General features: G+C 38.0%; 1 protein-coding gene across 11 annotated transcripts in view; it reads right to left on the bottom strand.

Annotated features, from left to right (window-relative positions):
- ST7 (suppression of tumorigenicity 7) overlaps positions 1 to 22,190 on the bottom strand; it is a 279,293-nt gene that overhangs the window by 110,942 nt on the left and 146,161 nt on the right. For all 11 annotated transcript variants that reach the window (XM_081286857.1, XM_081286860.1, XM_081286856.1 and 8 more), the window contains one exon: positions 11,085 to 11,167. In XM_081286857.1, the coding sequence (XP_081142983.1) occupies positions 11,085 to 11,167 (83 nt within the window). The remainder of the gene's footprint in view (positions 1 to 11,084; positions 11,168 to 22,190) is intronic.

The raw sequence follows: 22,190 nt of genomic DNA on the forward strand, positions 1-22,190 counted from the left end.
CTTGGAAATTGTTCACAAAACTTAATAAATTTATTTTACTTTTAATATGGAAATTAAAATAAAAATAACAAACACAAAAAAACATTGTTAAGATGTTCTATATTATTTTCCTCCAAATTAATATGATATTTAAATAATAAGATCACTTTAGCTGAAAGATTGCTAGAAATGAATCCGAGTAAGCCACTTTTCAAAGTATAGCTCACTATATTTCCAATTTTGACATTTTATATTCATGCAAAACATTTTTTTTTTTTTTTTTTTGTTCCAGGGCATGAACCCAGAGACACTTAACCACTGAGCCACATCCCCAGCCCTTTTTAACATTTTGAGGCAGGATCTCACTGAGTTGCTTAGTGTCTCAGTAAATTGCTGAGGCTGCTTTGAATTCGCGATCCTCCTGCTTCAGCCTCCCAAGCTACTGCAATTACAGGCATTCACCTGCCTGAATTTTTAAGAGAAGTCCTCCTCCTCCTTTTTAAAACAAGATCTTAGAGAAATGTTGGTTTTACCGAATAAAACAATAAGAGACGGGTAGAGACAATGACCCACATCTATAGTCCCAACTACCTGGCAGGAGGATTACTTGAAACCGAGGAGTTCAAGGCAAGCTTGGACAATATAATGAGACTCTGTCTCAAAAAAAAAAATTAAAATATAAAAAGAGAATGAGAGGGCTGGGGATGTGGCTCAGTGGTAAAGTGCTTGCCTGGCATACATGAGGCCCTGGGTTCAAAACCCCAAGCATGAAAAAAAAGAGAATGAGAGATCATTTCCTGTATAGATGTCACCCACCTGCTGAAATCAAGCAATGTTCCACTTGTTAGGGAGTATTTTTTTAAACAAAAAACATTTGCTCTGTACCATTAATGTTTCTTAGTTCTGTATGTATGAAGAATTGCAAAGGAGAAAAGAAGTAATGTTTATTAATAAAATGAAGGAACAAAGTTAGTTGACCAGGCAGAAGCCAGGACTTCCTAAGCTGCCACCACTCCATTACCTGCACCCCACCTCTACAGCCAATACTTCCTACCACTGAACAAAGCTGCTCCCTCTCATACTTGCCTCTCCTCCCTTTGACTGGGGACTTGGTCCTTCAGCAGTCAAATTTCTTTCTCAGAATTATTTATTAGAATCCCCTATATCCCAGAAACTTATAGAATAACTATACTATATTTAGTACTATAACATGGAAGGTACAATTGACATAGAATTAATTAATTTATCCTTACTTATTTTATAGAAACAGTATTTTGTTATTTGCTCTTGAATAACCTTTAGGCTATTATTTAAAAGCTGATGTTTTGTTGTACCAAAAATTTCTTAAAAGATAAAAAGAAAATCAATGAATATGAGAAGAAAATATCAATAAGACCAAATGTTTCCAATCCTATAATAGGACATCTTGATTTAATTCCAGGGAGCTGTTCCTTCCAGCTATTTGAATTTTCACATGTTAAGACATTTAAGTAAACTGGGCACAGATGCACACACCTGTAATCCCAGCTACTTGGAAGGGTATGGCAGGAAGATTGCAAGTTTGAGGCCAGCATAAGCAACTTAGAGAGGCCCTGTCTCAACATTTTTTAAAATGTGGTGGGTGTTAGAAATATAGCACAGTGGTAGAGCACTTGCTGAGAATATATCCTAGCCCTGGTCCTAGGGGTTCAATCCTCAGTAAAACACACACACACACACACACACACACACACACACACACAGTAACTTCTCTGGGCAAAGTAGGGGCAATAGTATGAAAGTTAAGAAGGGACAGGACCAATCTGTAATGTTTGAAATTCTAGGAATGAGAGATTTTGCTTGAAGGAAAAAAAAAGTAAATTTACAGACCATGGATCCATAAGGGAGTCCATAACCCCAGATGAGTTATTTAAATATCAGTTCCTTCAACTCTGAAGTAGAAATGATATTATTTATCCTCAAGGGTTCTCAATTTTCACACCAACCTTATATTTAAAAAAAAAAAAAACTACTAAGTACCTGACACATAGTTGGTCCTCAAAAGCAATAACAAAGCTGCCATCTGTTATCGCAATGATGTACATGCCTCCTATGGCCTATATACACGCACTGCTATGACACACCCTTTTTTTTTTTTTTTTTTTTTTTTGCCAGTCCACAGCACAGGTTTATACATCATTGTCTTGCTAGACTGTTAGAGGAAATCCCTGATTAATCATGGTGACAAAGAGTGCAGCTCACCATACAGTCTTGACCTTTCAACAAAGCCTTAAGGAAATCCACACCTTTTCTTCTATTAGAAGGGGGGGAAGACTCCAAAGAACCCAGGCCACTGGTCACAGAGCTGGCAGTGGCTCTCAATTGCTTGTAGGGAAGAGGCTTATTTGCCCCAACTCTTTGCTCTGCTTTCTATGTCACACTACCAGGGCACCTGCCAGCACTTTATTTGCTCATTCCATTAGGCTCTACTAAGTGTTTCCAACCAGTCATGAGCTAAGTTCCAGGGTTACAAAAATCCGATCCCTGGTCCATGCCACAGACCAACAAATCCTCCCACAGGTTGCTCCTGGCATGCCTGTACTGGTCACAGAGAAAAAAAATGTTGAGATTCTTCAGATTTCTCAGTTCCTCTGGCAGAACCACAGAATGTCAGCACTAAAATGAACCTTAAAGGACATGTAAAGAGTTCATTTACATGTGAGGAAAATATGTGAGAAAAAACTATCCATCAAGATGCAGACCTGACCAAATCACACATCTAATTAAACAGCTTTGGCCTGGAGTTCCAGCTCTCTGCCATCCCTATCAGGACTCTTTTTAGAATGTCTTTGCTTCATGTAAACAACACTGACAATTGTAGCCTACTATTTCCCTGTAAGTTCCCTCTGACACATTCTCTCTGTGCTTTGTTGTTATAAAAACCAATCCAGAAGTAGTCTATAAAGTGGTACTAGATAATTCATCTGAGGGGCAAATGACTCATTTAACTGTACATTTGCATTATAATAGAATAGACCTTTCACCCAGTATTTCTAATGCAGGAATAATAGACCTTAGTAAAGACTGGGTTATTCAGGCAGCTGTGATGGGGAATAGAGGGTTTCTCAGGCTGTCATATCATATCAGGAGTATAGCCCTTGCTGTGCACAGGGGACACTAGTATAAAAAGGACCCCTGTCCTTCTGGGATTTGCTGAATAACTAGCAAAGGAAGATTTGAAACCTTCTGAAACTTCAAACCACGTCTTATAATGTAAGGTCTTAGCATAACAATCTTCCCCTTATCCAGAAACACATCAGATTTTGGATGAGCACCTAGAACTATTTTAGAAAAGCTACACAAATCCAAATGGGAATACAGTGTTATTTAATGTACACACATTTGGTGTCACTTTGAATTCTTTTCCTTATGCATACCTACAATATGAACAGTAAAGCTCTCATAAACAAACTGAGGTTTTAAAAGTAGTTATTGGACAAGTTAGTAGCTTACTGGGCCTGCCACAGAGGAATAAAAAACCTTTCTAATCTGCCAGATAAACAAAAACTTAAATGTATGCCTTTCATAGACTGAAAACCTTAATTTCTCCATTTGAAAAGTTATACAGATCAAGTAAGATAAGAATTAAAAAGTATCATCTGGGTTTGGCATTTGGGAAGTCAACAGTGACACTACCAGCCAGTTTAAAGGTAAAAGGCCTTTCAACGAGAAAACTTGGTTTTGTGACTTGGTTGGTCCTATTGTTTCTCTGAAACTCAGTCTTCTCATGTATAAAATGAAATCAGAGAAAGCACTCAACTAATTCTGGATGAGAGAAGGGAGAGAGGGATGATTAGAAGACCTGATGGTGGATGCTGGAAGGTTGACAGGGTGGATGATAAGGGATGCTCTGGTTGATGTTATGGGATACTCTCTGAAGCAACAGCAGAATCATGGGAAGTTTTGTGTTTATTTTGCTTGTTGAAAAAGAGGTTCACACATATTTGTGGAAGAGGAAAGAATCCAATGAAAAGAGAAACTGAAGGTGGAAAAGGTACAAATGACCAGGAGGTATAATGCCAAAGTTCCGGGAAGCACATTTGCCCTACCACAAAAAGTAACCTACAACGGAAAGTGGGCAGTGATTTGAGCTGTTACACACGTAAGAAGGCAACAAATGGGGAGCTGTGGCTGGAGCCCAGGGGCAGAGCACTTTCCCTAGCATGTGTGAGGCACTGGCTTCGAGCCATAGCACCACATAAAAATAAATAAATTAAATAAAGGCATTTTTTCCATCTACAACTACAAAAATATTTTTTTAAAGAAGGCAATAAAGGAGATAAAGTTGGATGACACTGATCTCTGAGGAGGTACAGCTAAGGCTTATCTTCTGGGAATGAGGGACATGGGGGTAGAGTCAGAAATCGGAGCGTTGAGGAAGTGGTTTAGACCTATACCTCAAAGGGTAGGGCTTCAAGCCAAGGCCCAGGTCACATTTAAAACAAAGAGTTTTTTTGACAAGGACCCAGTTACAAATGCCCAGTGATCACCTCCATTACTATTTGACAGAAGCTGAGAGGATGACCAAGGAGTACTGGAGCTTAGGGCAGAGATTCAGGTTTGTAGCCAGCAGAAGGTGCAAACTGGTTTCGTTTTTACCTGCAGGAAGGGAACAAAAATCTGGCAAAGAAACACAAGCAAGGCATTTCCATCCATCATGCAGATTGCAAAATCTGAATCTTCTCTGAAGATGCCTAGATTCTTCTCAACCAACAAGAACTTAGAACTGTGTGCTCTCTGCATACAACAATTCTTTTATGAGTCAGGGACTTTCCTAGACCCTACATTGCATGCAGAAATGCTTCAAGGTTCCCATATAACAGAACCTTACTAACTCTACATCAATTCCAATAAATCTATGGGAAATACAAAATTTCAAAGTCTGAAATTGGCTAACTGCTTCCTAAGAATTAACGTAGATGATGATGTTGCAGGAGAATGTGCACAGTGATGAGGGAAATGGGTGTGGAAATAGGAAACTTTCTGGCAGTCTAATCTCAGAAAGACTCCAGACTGACACCTGCTCCAAGTCTTCAAAGCATATCTAGCGGCAGTGATTTTAGGAAGAAGGAGACCATTTGAGCTTGAATCAGATAAACAAAGGCAATTAGCATACATTATAGTAATATCTGTAAACATTTTAAATTTCTTTTCAAATTCTGAAATTTATTCTTCATGCCCAGTGACTCTTTCAAAGTCTCATGTCTTTGAATATCTTTCAGAGAAAGACATTTCCTTCCTTCCTCCTTTCCTCCCTCCCTCCCTTCCTTCCTTCCTTCCTTCCTTCCTTCCTTCCTTCCTTCCTTCCTTCCTTCCTACCTTCCTTCCTTCCTTCTGTGCTGGGGAGGCACTTTACCACTGAGCTACATCCCTAGACCTTTTTTTATTTTGAGTCAGGGTCTCACTAGATTGCTGTGACTGCCCTTGAATATTGAACCCTCCTACCTCAGCTTCCAAATTTGTTGAGATTACAGTCATGTATCACTGGCTAAAAAAAAATGATGAACATAACTTTAAAAGGAAATTTTAAATCTTCAGCTTCTCTATGTTTTACTTAAGAATGCTGAATAGCTATCAAGTGGGTCTTTGCCTTCTACTTACCAGATGTTAATCAGACCCTTCTTAGCCACCTGTTAACCTAAACAGTTGTGGTCTATGTGAAGAACTGGCATTCATGCCCTTCTATCCCCATTCCTGTTGCAAAGGCTTTACAAAAAGAGAAAAGAGGAAGGTAAGGCTCTCTTTTTTTTTTTTTTTTTTTTAAAGAGAGAGTGAAAGAGGAGAGAGAGAGAGAGAGAGAGAGAGAGAGAATTTTTAATATTTATTTTTTAGTTCTCGGCGGACACAACATCTTTGTTGGTATGTGGTGCTGAGGATCGAACCCGGGCCGCACGCATGCCAGGTGAGCGCGCTACCGCTTGAGCCACATCCCCAGCCCAGGTAAAGCTCTCTTGAAGGTCAAAAAACAAGGACCTGTCTCTATTTCAGTGTCTGCATGTTCACAAGATGATGTTTTTCCATTGTAGCATCCATTTCTGTGGTCTGATAGGGAAGATCACTCTCCTTGGGGTAATGGAGACCACAAAGAACTGGGAGAAACTGGCCTGTGTCACTCGTCCCAAGCCCTGCTAGCTAATGCTGTGGTGGCACCTTTCCTCTAGAAGGTTCCTCTTCTAGAGATTGTGATTCAGGTGGTGTTCAAAATCCATCATTTTAAACAAGCTCCCCAAATAATTCTGATGCAGTTAATTCATTCATTAACTGGATCTTCTGTGTAATCAACATATATTCTTTATATGTGCAGGGTATACAGTAGTACACAAAACCACAAATATGGTCCCTGCGTTAGTGATACTTCTGATCTAGAAAGAAAGAGGATGGCAAATGACCACATAAGCAAAATAAAGTTGTAAATTGTGCTAAGTGTTGTTCTATGTTCCAGACTGGCCAAATCTGACCTAATGCATGGCCAAATAGGAAAAAGAAAAGAAAAGAATTCTCCTTATGAGAAGGTTGTAGTCTTCCTTTTGGTCTCTTTCTTTTTTTTCCTTTCCTTTTTATCTTTCTTCCTTAGCCCACTCCTCCCTTTTATTTCTGTGGGCCTGTTAAAATGAAAATATCAACTGCTACAACCTGCTACTACACACCTTCCTAAGCAATACTTTTATGATGCCAAATGATGCTATAGCAAAGTGGTGAACACTTAAATTCTAGTCTACAATCTACCTTTACCTAGAAGGTAACCTGAACAAGTCATTTCTGGATGCCTATTCCTTAGGTCTTTACTGGTTTATTGGATGGCTTCTGAGGGTTCCTGCCTCAGCCTCACACTTGCAGGAATTTCAAACCTCCACATTTGTGCTTGAATGTAATCTGAAAAACAAATAGGCATTTTTGTCCCATCATCTGCCACTGATTTGTTCATCTTCCTCACTTCTGCCGAGGAAGTATCTAATGGTTGACTGGATCTATCGAAATGCTCCTCATAGACTGTGACAGGCATCTGTCTGCTTTCTCTGCCTGGTACTTGGTCTCCTGCAGAGATTCATTAGTTTTCATGGTGAACCCAAGAAATGAGCCTCAGTTTCTCTCACAACCTGCACATCCTGCTGCCACAGGATGTGCAGGTTGTGAGAGAAACTGCCTTAGCATCTCTTTCATACTACATTCTAGAACCAAGAGACAACACATTTCATAGTTGACAGAGCTCTAAGAGCCCTTCAAATCAAGTCTTTTTTTTATGCTTAGCTCCAGAATCTCTGTCACTTGGATGATTCATATTAAAATACTACTTGAAATGCAGGTCAAGTTCTTTAGATGGATGAAAAAGAGTTGAAAGGAGCTGTAACAATCTCCTAGCCTCACTTCCTTACTTAGGGACAGGAGGCAAAATAGGGCATGGTCAGAGAGATCTGGATTCAGATATCACCATTTATCTGCTCTAAAACCTTGGTCAAATTACTTAATCATTGTGTCTGTTTATATTCAACACCATAAAGACACAGGTTACATCTACCATTTAGAATTTCAATGATAACTAAGCAAAATAATATATGCAAGCCACTTAACACAATACCTGGCATAGAGTGGGAACTCAACACATGGACCTTTTGCTACAGTTGATTCCTACCCAACTGTCTTTATCTCTTTTGCCACCCTCTTAAAAACAGACTTATTTTATATCAAATGCATGAACTTACTATTTTATTTGCTATTGTCATTTTCTTTCCTTTTTGTTCGTGATTCTGACTTTTAAAAATTATGTCCTGTATGACTTTTTTAATACCTCTCTGCATTTAATGTATACATGCAAATCTCCTTTATTAACTTGTATATAGGCATGCTCCTATATACAAGTTTATAGGGATAAAGGGATCTATGTATAAATGTCAATTCAATATAAAGCAATTTCTCCATTTCACTGACTTTAAAAAAAAAAAAAATTAAGAGGACCATTTTCCCTACCTATCCACCTTACCACTGTCAAAAGCAAAAAGAAAACTCAGAAATGTTCTCCACTAAAATAAGCATAGCCTGAAGAGGCTTTTTCAAACAAGCGACATGTTCTTGCTAGCAGAAACAAGATTAAATTGGCAGGTTGGAGTGTGAGGACAGGTGCGGTTCCTGTGGCTGGAGCTGGTCGGGGACAGGAAAGATTGTGCCAAGCAGGCAGAGAGCAGCTTAAAGTCTGAAAGGGAGACAGCTGCCTGGATGGTCACAGGAACCAAAAGAGAAGCATTAGAGAAGTGGCTTATGAAACTCACTACTGCATTTGGCTTGTGAAATGAGAGCTACCAGTGATATCTAGTAAAATATACACTTACATTTAAATTTGTTAGTGTAAAAGAGAGCAGCATTTGCCAAATGAATTTTATTATTTTTATGTTTTTGTTCAGTTAGTTAACTTCTGCTACACAGATAAAATGTCAGGTTTTTACCTCTCTTCTCCTAAGACATCAGATGGTATGATAGTTCTGCCTCCAGCATAGGAATCCTGAGGTCCCTAAACAAGGAATTTCCCCTGAGGGGTAGCCACTTACAGTAGGCTCTCAGAACATTGCTCAGGGGAGAGTAGTTAGGTAATTGTTTCCCCAGGGCCAGGAAACAAAGTGCTAAGCATTCTACTCGTATAGCTATTTTGCAAGGCACCTGACCACTTACCCGGTGCTGCCTCTCCAGTAGAAAAGAATAGTGGCTGCATAGAAAACTCACCCTGGGTTCATTTCAGGGCCTAGTAAAGCTGAGTCAAAGGCTAGTGTCAAGAATCTCTAAAATAGGAGCTGAAGGTTATCAAGAGCTATTGCCACACACTGCAATTACTGTGCTTTCAGTACAGGCCAGCAGTTTTGAGAAAGACCTTTAGAAATCTTCCTACAAGAGAGAATTTCCTCTACTCAAAGTTTCCCATCAGTCAGGAGTATCCTCTGCTTCCAGAAAATGCCCCAAGTCACTGTAACTAAGACATCCTGATAGTGATGCTCCAGTTTCAGCAAGCTGCACCTCATGCTGGAAAATGCCTCGCCAGCTAGGTATGCTAGGGTGGCCACAGACACCATTGAGGGAAATCCAAAATCTCTTTATTGCTGAGGGGACTCTGTCATCCCTGGGTCAGAAGGAAAAAAATGACCACTAGGCCTGATGCACCAGAGTGAAAGAAAATATACCACATTGTGACAATTAATTTAGAGCCTATGAAACCAAACCATGATATTGCTAGAATAAAAACTGGGCCTGCATTTGTGCAGGAGGCTAGAAAAACAGTGGAAAGAACCAGAAAGCCAGTAGTGACAGTGAGAAAAGCACAGGTTGCTAGTGTGACTTAAGGCAGGTACCAACTTGCCTATTCTAACCATTCAACTAACTTGTAAATAAAATGGAAACAATGCTAGCACTTACCTGACTGTAGTGTTGGGAAGAGTAAATGAGTTCACCTGGGAAGTGCTTTAGGTCAGCCCAAGAAGGCAAGGGTCTTAAATATCCCAAGAAGAAGCACAAACTAAAGCCTACCTCACCACATCAGAAAGAGTTAGTGGTTTCAGTATACAATTGTATCCAAAAAAAAAAGGTCACTTTGTTTTCTATTTGTTTAATAAAAAATATTTTAAGATGTTTTAGGAAAAAATATTAAAATGTTTTTAAAAATATGACTACTCAATGGGAGCTTGTAATACCTCTCCCATCCCCCTAAAATTAGATATGCTAAAAGATTGCCTTATTTTCAGAAGATACTAAGAATTTGCCAAGCATGTGAAAACATTTTCTAAGTCTGAATTCTGCTCAGTCTACTTAAGAAGACTAGTGGAACCAGATATGGTGACACCCACATGTAATCCCAGCTATCAGGAAGCTGAAGCAGGTGGGTCTCAAGCTTTATGGTACCTCCCCTCACCTTGGGTTGGTTTTTGCAGCCAGTGCTGAGCTTTCTATTTGTATTTTCACTTATGAATCTATACTGAATGATTCTTGCTGATATTCTTCACATTCCTGGCTCAATAACATCAACTCTAAACATCTCATGTTCGAGTTCAGCAGTGCATGTGATAAACACAGCAAGAAGAGCCTTAATATGCTGTCATCACAAATAGATGTTCCTACACACCTTCCCTTCCACCTTTCATCTGCATGGAGCTTTCTTCCCTGTATCCCTGTCTCCAACTTTTTTCTCTGGTTCCTCATAAGCTCAAAGTTTCTGAAATCTCACATTATTCTAGGTCCATTTGTGCTCTTTGCTCCACATCTTTGTACCCTTCTGCTTGAAAACTTTTGTTTTCCTCTTTTTTGTCCATTTTTCTCAACATCAACTCTGTAGTATTTTTCTTGTGCCAGTTTCTATAATAATCAATAAAGGTTATGTGTAAGAAAAAAATTCTATATAAAACTTCATTCTCCTTAAATAGCAATTATGTTACAGAAGTTCCACCAAGTTTAGATGGCATATACATTTGAGGATACTAAAATGAACTATTAGATATAATTTTGCACACCTGCAACTATTGGAACAAAAGGATATGCATAATATTATATTACTTTTTGTCTTTTGGAGATTTCTTAAAAGCAGGCAATAAAGAAAGAAATGTAAATTTTGATAGAGAAAAAGAAACAAGAGAAAGGCAAAAAAAGCTTAGAATTGACACAATTTATTTAAATGCATTTAAAGAAACTGAGCTATGAGCTATATTTCTACTGATGTTGATTATGTTCAATTATCCATTTTCATGAGGGTGATGGAAAAAATTTTAATTGAACCGAGTAGCATTAATTTTATAATATCTTAAACATTAGAGTTTGACATAGATTTGTGTCTTCCTTGATTTTCCATTTTATTTACATTTGTTTTAACTTTTCTACAAAATTAACATGATTGCACAAATACCATATCTCAAATATCTCAAAAGTATGTAACCTGGGTAGTAAAAATCCTATAACCACCCACTGAGCATTTACAAGTATGTAAGATGATCACTGCAAACTGCTATTGTATATTCTTCCAAATTTTTTTCTCATACACATACTACCATATTTTAGTAATCAGTACATTTTTCAGTGGGAAGGATTGCACCACTTACCAAAATAAGCCCTGATATTAATGAAGAAGTACCAGTCAGGGCCACGTAGAACTTCGGTGTTAATGTGTTCAAAAACATGCTCACTGAAAGAAAAAAAAAGAGAGAGAGAGAAAAGGAATATGTGAATATGTAAGTTAAAAAAATCCCTTCTTTTTTCTTTCTGGTGAAATCATTTGTTTCTAACTACAAGAATTCTTAGAACTATACCAAAATCCCATTAAAATGGCGAACCGTTACATAGGTCAGAAAACCCGGTGTTGAATTATACATATGGCTGGAAAGAAAGCTTTATGTAAGAAAAAAGAGCAGCTTTTTAATTTCTATCTCCCCAAACTATTGTGGATGCTTTCCATGGATTCACAACCCCTAAAGGGTTTAATCAAAGTTGGTTACTGAAACTGTCAGTCAAAAGGGGAAGGTGCTCCTTTTTGTGTGTGTGGGACCTGAAAATCAGGGCCCTTGGCAAGACAACAAGCATTATTTCAACCTCAGAACAAACGGAAACAACTATATTAAAATGCTAAATAGTAATTAAAGACTGCAGTATTATGATTATCCCTATGCAGGAATGGCAAATTGAAAAAGTTTGCAAATATCACTAAGTTTTTCCAACTTACTTAAAAGGTTGTTAGACTACTTAAGAAAATGATCAAGCTCAATTTTTTTTTAAAAAAAGAGAGATGAAACAAAACCATTAAAAATGACCTTCCAGCTGGGTTTGTAGCTCAGTGGGAGAGCACATGCCTAACATGTATGAGGCACTAGGTTCAATTCTCAGCACTGCATATAAATAAAGATCCATTAACAACAAAAAAATACTTTTAAAAAAATGATCTACCTTCCAAGACTCTGTTCACACCAACTACAGAGTTAATCAGGTTACTCATTAACTGTATATTTTATAAATATATTTTAATTTATTGTCATTTTCAGTTAGATACTACACAAAACTGATTATTTCCAAAACAATAACAGATAAAATGTTTTTTTACAACGATATTCATATTTGTTTACTGTTTTTTTGTGGAAAGAATCACATCCAATCTGATTTCACAATGAACGTCCTTAGAAGTAGGACTGCCCCAAGTTCAGCCCAGAAAGCAAAGTAATATCACCAAAATGAATGAAGATCCTACATTCATTCATTCAACAAATCTTTTTCTCTGTTTATGAATGAGAACATGGATAAAAAAATGAAAGACTGAACCAGACATAGTTCCCACCATCTAGAAGTCCACAATGCAGTTGGGAAACACACAAGTAAAGAAGTAACTGCTATAAAGTTTTATAAGTGCTCAGACAGGCCCTATGCGCAGGATGTTATAAAAACACATAAAAGAAATGCACCCCATGTACATGGGGTGAGGAGTGGTCAGGAAGATGTCTGTGATAATGGTGTTACCGCTGTTGACCGGTGACGAGTCCTTGCTTCCCCAATGTTGAAGAATAACACCAAAGAAGCACGCCGAGGCAAGGTCAGAGTAGAAAGTAGAAGTTTATTAAAGGACAGCAGAAAAGACTTCTCCCAGAGGAAGAAGGGGACCCAAAAGGTGGAATCCGAGGAAGGGCTGTTGTCTCCCCTTTTTATAGTTTTGGTGATGGAATGTAGGTGGGAGGGGTTGGGACACAGGTGGGCCAAAAGGACAGGGAGGACTTTTGGGATGGGCTATCTTTAAGTTTGCTGGGGGCTGTTTATTAACACTTCTTTGTGATGGGCTATCTTCAAATCTGTTGGGGGCTGTTTCCTGGGCTCCATTAACATTCCATTGTCCTGTGTTTTTCCTGAGTCATTCCCAGCATGGCCTCCATTTTAGATTTCACTCGGTATTAGACCCGATTTACCTAACTACACTGACTACCTAACTTTAAATCTGGCTTCATTGGGACATCTAAACTAAGTCCTATAATAAGCAGGAGGTAAACAAGCAGAAGGGTTAGAAAGGGGTACAAGAATACAATTTGAGCAGATGAAGGGACATAAGTGCACAGGTGCTAAGGACAGAGTGTGGACTTTCTAAGCAGATGCAAGTGTTATAGAGGGAAAGAGCTTGTGAGCAGTAGCCCCCTTGTGAAGATGGATGTGAAAGGGCATACTGATTCCATTTTGTTCTTGCCACTCAGCCATTCTCTCAATAAGCTCTCCTCTACCTGCACCCTCTCTTAAATGAAGGAATTTGATCATGGTCTGTCATTTGCAATCAAAAAACACTGGACAAACACAATGTCCTCAGTCAAGTCTCAGGTCTTGAACTGAAGGGACTCTGGGGAGGTAGAGAAAGGCATGAAAAAAGTGATCAGCCCAGAACTAGAACAAGAAGAGGTAGGTACAGTTGAGGAGGTTTTGCTTAGCTACTAAAAAAACCCAAACTGTCATTTCCCATGCATAAATTAGTTAGGGTTAGGGTTAGGGAAGGAAGCAGGGTTGTAAAAAGGAAAAAAAATCAAACAAAAGAAGTCCTAGAGTTTATAACTGCCAGTCTGAATTTGAGGTACCTAAAATTTTCTAAATTCCACTCTTCACATGATGAATGGCTTCACATTCTTCAGTATTTTTATGAAGTCCCTAAAACTATATAATTTGTTATTCTGTAATTATGAACATTCATATCTATACTAGATACTTTTTAGTAAGTTTTGGGAAACTGAGCATAGAATTCAATTAAACCCTTTTCTAAAAGAAAAAAGAAAGATTTGTTTTAGTAGCACTGCTGCTAACTTTGTAGTAACAAAGGTATAAAGAAATGGAAAGAATAGATTTCCTTCTGAAAATCACTGATTGATTGGAGGCAAAAATTCAAGAATTAATTGATAATTTTTTAAATGTACATTATTTGAGTTTTTAAAGGGACAAGAATACATATTTCATTATTTTGTTTTTCTTAAAGGTTATAGAACAGAAGTAATTAATAATTAAAATGTACTGCTCTGTTAAATCTACTTACATATAGTTGGTTGGAGCTGAAAGAAAGAATAGTATGCATGAAAAATAGAGACACCAACAGAGGATGAGAGAAGCAATAATAGAAACATCTAAGAGTGGGAGGTGCCCGTTTAGTAACTTCTTAATCTTAAAGTCTTCCTGGCTATTTTGGCTAAGACATAGCATTTGGCAATTCTGAACACAAATATCAAAACTCAGTACTTGTTATTGCAATCCATTTATCTATATTTGTAAAATTTATGACAAGCTCTTCCACATAATAGAGAATTTAATTCTCACCTCAACTCCAAGAGGTCAATATTATCATTCACCTTATTTTGCAATTGGAGGCTGAACAAAGATCTTGATGCATGCCAGCCTACCCCCAAGTTCTTGTTCATGGCACCACAACCAAAGAACAAAAGGAAAACAGTAGAAAGGAGGAAGCTCTAAACCAAGGTTGCTGGAAGATAAGCATTTTTAATGCTTTACTAATATTTACCTCTGACCTTTAAAGGTCAGTCCACGTGGATGTTGTCATTCGTGAGTGAAACATCAGAATGGAAAGGCAGAAAGCCACCCTGAAGAGGGGGAGAATCCAGTTAAAGATCCCTCCATGAAATCAGTAGGACAGCAAACTGCAGGATGGACTGTCCTCGCAGGATGGACTGTTCTAAACCAGGCACAGCTGGCCTCGGGGCATCAGGGTCACTAGCAATTGTCTTTGTAAGTATCTGAAAACCCTATAAAGTACCTAAAACCCAAACCAGAAAACTTTGAGAAAACAAATTCCTGAACTATACAGACACATCAATGTCTCCTCCACACCTCTTGGGGCTAAGTAGAATAAATTAAAAAATGAATAGAGGAACGCTATTCTAGCTTTTTGAAGAATAAATTCACAAAACTTTCCTAATGCCCTATTTCAGTACAGAAATAAAAATTGTTAAATCATAAGTCTTTTTATTTGACCCAGAGAGCCCTCCTAATAAAATATTGTGTTCATTATTCAAAAGCAGCCTCAGGGACTGCATCTCATAGAGTCTAAAGATGCTAACCTCTACCTGGGCACAGTGTTCTCATTTAATCAATGAGTAAATGTGAAAAAATTGAGTATGACTCTTAGAAGAAAGAATCGAGTTGGAGTGGGCACATGGATCAAACATTAACTGACTTCTATGGAATGGAGAAGAGAGCAGGTAGAAAGATAATACAACCAGGGCACTGTGGGAAGTGATCAATCACTCCAATAAGCAGAATTTGAATACAGGGGAATTAGAATAGAAAGAGGCTTACTCAGGAATCACATGGAATAGCCCTGTGAAGCCATGTCTCTGAGAAATCAGCCACCTTTCTGGTTTATGTGTATTTCATTCTTCTTTTTTTATTTCAGCATCTTATGTTACCGTAGTTGCAGAAAGTTGAAGAAAGCGAGCTGAATGTGTAAATAATACAGTAATACTAGCAGCTGTCACACTAGCATTTACTGGGCATCTTTTAGATGCCAAGCACTGTTTCTCAGACCATGGCCCAAAAAGTAAATTAATACCTGGACTGTGATTGTCCTGATGCTAAACATGGATGACCTACTAAACAAATGAAACAGCAGTTAATAGAATGACCTTTTAAAGGTATTCCAGGGCTGTGGATGTAGCTCAATGATAGAATGTTTCCCTAGCATGCGTGAGTTCCTGAGTTCAATCCTAAGCACTGAAGAAGAAGAAAGGGAAAAAAAAAAAAAAAAAAAACCACTAACTAGATTCTTTTTGCTTGCAGGGCTATAACTTTCCTCAGGGTGAATTTGAAGGCAGTCATTTTAAAAAGTAAAGAAATGATTGTCACTCAAGTTTACCATATGATTTTAAATCTCTGATTGTTGGTTGCCTTACTACACATTGTAGGAACAATCAATTCAGCCATAAGCCACCTTGGAACCATATGCAATCCTCCTTCTTAGTTTAAGTCCTTTGTGAATTCTGACATAGCCATATTAAAGCTTAATCCATAACCCAAGCGTGCTGGTTTTAATTCCATGTGATGAAAACTGAAGGTAAATACCTTCCAAGCCTCAAAACTGGAACATTAAGACAGACTAAGAAAAATGGATGATCCATTCCATGCAAAGTAAGATTTCTGATTTAGTTACAGATAGTATGAACATAGTCCCTTGACTATATAAAGCACGCAGAGTAGAAACCTAGTTACAAACTGTTTCCACAGATCTTCAAGTGGATTATGGATATAATTTAATATATCCTTTGCATTTCTCCATGGAGGGAAAGAGTAAATATCCTCTTCTTTGATTTCACTATTCTTTCAACCTTGCTAACCTCTCTTTTCCATTAGATTCCACTAAGTAACGTTTCAAATTCACTTCTGCCTTTTTAATGTACCAGAGGGCAAAAGAATGAAAAATGGAAGTTTAGTGATGTAGTTTATACACACTAATTTTGAGCAAATTTCCAAACTGCCCAGCTTTCAAATTAAATAATTCATCCTCTTCCTCAAAACATCCCTGTGACAGACAAATCCTAAGGTGTCCCCAGTGATCCCTACCCTCCTGGTATTCATACCTTTACTTAACTCCTTCTCCTTGAGTATGGTTGGGACATAGGACTTGCTTCCAACAACCAGCTATGCAAGGTTCCATCTTGGTAACAGATATAGTAGAAATTCACCCTACTGGCTTAATTAGGTAGCCATGTGGAGAAACCCATGTAACAATGGACTGCAGCCTAAACAACGCCAGTAAGAACCTAAAGTCCTTAATTTCACAGCAGTGAGTTCTGCCAACAGCCTTAGTGAGCCTGGAAATAGATTCTCCCCTAGCTGAATTTGCAGACTCAAATCACAGCTTAAGTAATACCTTGATCATAATCTTATGAGACCAAGAGCAAAAAAACAAAACAAAACAAACAACAACAAAAAAAACCCAGTTTATCTGTGCTGGTCTCCTCACCCACAGAAACTGTGAGATGGTAAATGTGTATTGTTTCAAGATGCTACATTTGTGGTTGTTACACAGCAGTGTAAAATGGATGCAGTTACCAGCACAATAATTCATGAAAAATGAAAATCAACATGGAAATTTGATAATGCTGACCAACTACAATATGTGCAAAAAGGGTGCTAAGAAATGCCAATTTGATGTGTGCCAAGAGTTTCTTTCTCAACTATTCACACACAGTAATAATAACAACAACAACAACAACTTCTAGCTCTGCCAGGGCATGTTATTCCACAAACTGATATGTAATTCTCCTTAAAAATTTGCTATTGTTAAAACAGAGTTAAGAGAAACTTCTTTTTTAAATATAGAAATAAAATGTATTCATTATGTCCCAGTAAATGAGCTTGCCTCTATGCATACTTTAACAATATAATATTTGCATGTTTTTTGAGATTTTAATATTATTATTTATTTTTTTAAGATTTATGAATTGTTTATTTCTGGAGTTTTCTTTTTTTAAAATTTTTATTATTAGTTGTTCAAAACATTACATAGTTCTTGATATATCATATTTCATACCTTTGACTCAAGTGGGTTATGAACTCCCATTTTTACCCCGTATACAGATTGCAGAATCACATCGGTTACAATCCACTTTTTTACATATTGCCATACTAGTGTCTGTTGTGTTGTTATACAAAATTACATATAAGAGGAAGTGAGGGGAAAGGGGAAAAACAACAAGGGGGAGAAATGAATTACAGTAAATGGGGTAGAGAGAGAAGATGGGAGAGGAAGCGGGGGATAGTAGAGGATAGGAAAGGCAGCAGAACACAACAGACACTATTTGCATGTTTTTAAAAGATCGATTGGACATCTGGGTAGAAAACAGCAGCTCAATAAGGATTAAAAGCACACCAGGAGCACTTTTGCTCATTTGTTGCTTTTGTTTTTCTTTCCTAGCTTTCGCCCTGGTCTCCTTGGGCTGATAAGGTCTTGAGCTGTTATGCATCACAATTCCCTTGATAAGTCCTGTGGCATTTATCTTTGTAAGGGGAAAAAAAAAAAGAAAGCCTATTTTTAGACCCATTCCTGTGGCATGAAATTCTCATAAATCATTCTCTACTCTTCCCTCTACCCTTGATGTTACCTTGGAAATTTTACAAGTATCCTGTTTCTGCTTTATTGGGCATCTGGCTCTGCTGAGGAATGGAGCTGAGAACATCCTTTCTTTCTTTCCTCAACTGTGAACTGAGAAACTGTACTTGGTGCAAACTATACGGGTGTGAACAATACAATGTTCGAGCTTCATGTCGCCTATGTTTTGCTGGATGCAGGCATCTGTAGTCTTTCCCTGTCATCATGAAGTACTGCCCAAAGATTGGTGGACACAAGCCTTAACAGTCCTCAAGGACACCTGAAACATGTCAGATTACCTATTCCATTTTATTTACAAGTAAGCTGATAATGAGGAACTCTATCCTGGTTAAGGATAGGAACAAGGCCTGTCTGTGCCTCATACTTTCAATCATTTATGTTTTAATTTAGGGTTGAAGACAATTTTATGAAATTTTTGTTTCTTATAAACTATTGAACATGAGAGAAAAAAAAAACTCCAAAAATCTGCCTCTATGGAGGGAAAACCTTCCCATAATTATGCTGCAGAATGAGAGAGAGAAATCTTGCCAGGATAAGGTACTCTGGGCACTGGGCACTTCTAGTCTACAAGCAGTCACACCAATTCTTCAATACCCAGCACAGAACCCGCACCAAAGAAGTACTCAGTTTTTGATGACTGCACAGGGACAGAGTTCTAGGTGAGCAAATCATAGCAACCACTCCCTTGACCTCTGATATAAACTTCATATGGAAGTATAAACCTGGAAAAACTAAAAATTTCTGATGATAGAGACCTTTCTTTTGATGTATGTGCGTGTGTGTGTGTGTGTGTGTGTGTGTGTGTGTGTGTGTGTTTATCCCCAAGGTACAGTGTGAAATGCATATTAGGTAGACTCACTACTACTGCTCATCCATAAACAGAGAAGGAGGAACAGAGCTGAGAACATCCTTTAAATACTTTATGTTATCCTCATACAGCAAGACCTTGGTTATGCAGAACCCTTGGAAATTAGTCATTTGGGATAGTTAAGAATTTATCCTATTAAACACCAAAGATACATTTCTTTTTAAAGCAATTTTATAAGAAAATCTTTTTAAAATACATTACATAAATGACTGCAACCTTAAACAGAATATCTTGAACATGTTTACATCTTTAATTGGTAACTCTAACCCCTCCTACCACCCCCATAGTATTGGGGATTAAACCCAGGAGTACTTTACCACTGAGCTTCATCCATAGCCCTTTTTAATGTTTATTTTGAGACAGGATCTTGCTAAATTAGCGAGGTTAGCCTGAAACTTGAGATCCTTCTGCCTCAGTCTCCAGAGGTGCTGGGATTACAGGCATGCGTCACTGCACCCTCCTTAATTAATAACTCTTAAGTCATCTAAATGAATACAAACTTGGTACTGTGCTAGCAAGCAGCTATGTTTTCAGAAACTGTGACGTACTCTAGGCTATTTCCCTCCAGAACTAAGTGATCCCAGACAGGTGTGCTTTTTGAGTCTTTTCACACTACTTATTTGTTATCTGAGTTGCTAATCAAGTATTAGCTGTTATTTTTTGTTGCATTTCCACTTTCAACTGCTTTCTCTCCTTACTATGTTACTTAAAACCTGCTGCACCTTCAAGGGCTCTCTCTGGTCATCAGAAGATATTTATATGTCAGACACTGTAAAATGCTGGTGATATAAAGGTGTATAATACCTAATCCTTGTCCTCACGGAGCTCTGGGGTTTGTGGGAGAAACAGAGATGAAGACAAATTAACAGGCACTTATGAGTGTTGCTCTGGAAAGATAGAGTCAGTATTCCTCTTAATAGCCAGGGGCAGGGTAGGAGACAGAAGTCCATCAAGGAATGCTCCTTTCAGATGGACACCAAGCAGTTTCCAAAAAAATATGCACTGGAACTATGTAAAATAAGAGCAGCGGTGGATAATAAAAATGAAGTGCTCCTAGTGCTCAGTCTCTGATGTGTATCTGCACATGCTGCACATGTTGGCTTTCGTTGTTGTTGTTGTTCTTACTTTGTGCTTGGTGTTTTATAGAGTTGAAATGACAGATTGCCGAGTTCTTGAAAAGCTAGATGTCACTGGAGTAAGTTACAATGTGTGTGCTTCTAGAATGGATATAGAAAGCATACAAAAGAACACTCTCAGCTAGAGTATCCAAGAGGCTCGGCATGGCATCAGTGGTGCAAAATGTGCTGGGAGTTTCCCATAGACTTGAAAGGAATTTGATCACTAGGTTATCATTTTCTCCTCCTTTACTGGAAGTTACACAGAATAGCATTACAGAGACTTTCTTGGTTAGATTTAGGAAGATGACTGCTGCAAAGCTGAATGCAGAAATTCATTGCTTAACGTGCTGGAACAGAGATAACTACCTAAGAGTTCAAAATACTGGAAGCATTTTGCATGGAAATGGCTAAGTAAGGATAATAACAATAATGAAAATAATTAAATAACCATCTATATTCATAAACATCTCTCTATATATATTCTTTTTGGGGTCAGAGGGGTACTGGTGACTGAACCCAGGGCCTCTTTATCACTGAGCTATATCCCCAATCTTTTTTATTTTGAGATATGGTCTCACTAAGTTGCTAAGATTGGCCTTGAATTGTGAACCTCCCACCTCAGCCTCCAAAGTCACTGAGGTTATAGGAGTATGTCAACTTGCTCAGCAATAAAAGTTCTACATTTATTGATATTAGCTAGTTCATTAAATTATCCAAAATCTACTTAGCTTATAAAAATTAAAAGACAAGGGCTGTGGTTTTGGCTCCACTGAGAGTCTGCCTAGCAATGTAGAGTACCTAGGTTCTATCTCCAGCACCAAAAAAACAAAAGAAAAAAAAAAGTATAAGATAGAGCTGGGGATGTGGCTCAAGAGGTAGTGCGCTTGCCTGGCATGTGTGCGGCCCAGGTTCGATCCTTAGCACCACATACAAACAAAGATGTTGTGTCTGCTGAAAAACTAAAAAATATAAATATTAAAATTCTCTCTCTCTCTCTCTCTCTCTCTCTCTCTCTCTCTCTCTCTCTCTCCTCTCTCTCTCTCTCTCTTTAAAAAAAAAGTATAAGATAATTAACTAGACACTGGGGGTAGGATATAAGACGGTAATGAGATCTACCTTCTGTTTGAGAGGGCAAGTAAGATGCCCACACAAATAACAAGGCCAGAATATGGCACATCACAGATAGGTACAGATAAAATGTAGAGGAAGCAAATATTACTTCCATCTAGGTGAATCAGAGAAGGCTTATGCATGGAATATTCTTCATTCTAAGCTCTGAAATAAGAATAGTCTTTGAACTTGAGATTGGAAGGAGAAAAGAGAAGGCATGGCCTCCAGGTAAATAATACAGCATACACAAATATATCAAGTTAGAGAACAGGGTGGATGAGACTCAGTGGATGAGAACACTAGCTAAAATGCCAGACAAAGAAAAGTGGACTTAATGTAGCAGACAATGAGGAGCTACTCTCCATTCGTGAACAGAACTGTAACTAAGACAGATGTGTCTGGTAGTAATAGAGTAGTTTATAAAATGGGCTCTTTAGGAATTATTTCAAAAGGAGTTCCCAGAGTGGGGAGTTGGGCAATAAGACTTTGCAGGGGTAAATTCAACAGGATGTGGCTCTTGACCATATGAGATCAAGAGTCTGGAGAACGTTGCTAAAATGTGGCCATGGTCAAACTGCCAGAGATTAGACATAGTGAGTAGTGGCAAACGAACTAATTGCATAGGTTATTTCTACAGGAAGTCTGCAGGAAAGAAGAGAGTTAATCATAAAGTGTGTCTTAAGTTAAAAGAAATGCATCAAATGAGTTGGTAAATGAATTATGAATAAAACTCAAACCTTCACACCACTGAAACAAGGACAGCCCTTCAAAGAAATATAACAGTGGTTTATTCTCATGCCAAACTTTCTTAAAGATACATGTTTAACCACTAGAAACATGTCAACTGTCTCTGAAATTCTTCTTATACATGCCTTTAAGAAAAACTAAAACATAGTGAAGCACTTTAATTGACTTGATTTTTTAATCTGACTATTACACATTTATATATTCCTGTTTTAACAGCTGGAATTACATGACAAAA

The sequence above is a fragment of the Spermophilus citellus genome (assembly GCF_964194105.1).
Source record: "Spermophilus citellus genome assembly, chromosome: 3".
Taxonomy (NCBI): Eukaryota; Metazoa; Chordata; class Mammalia; order Rodentia; family Sciuridae; genus Spermophilus; species Spermophilus citellus.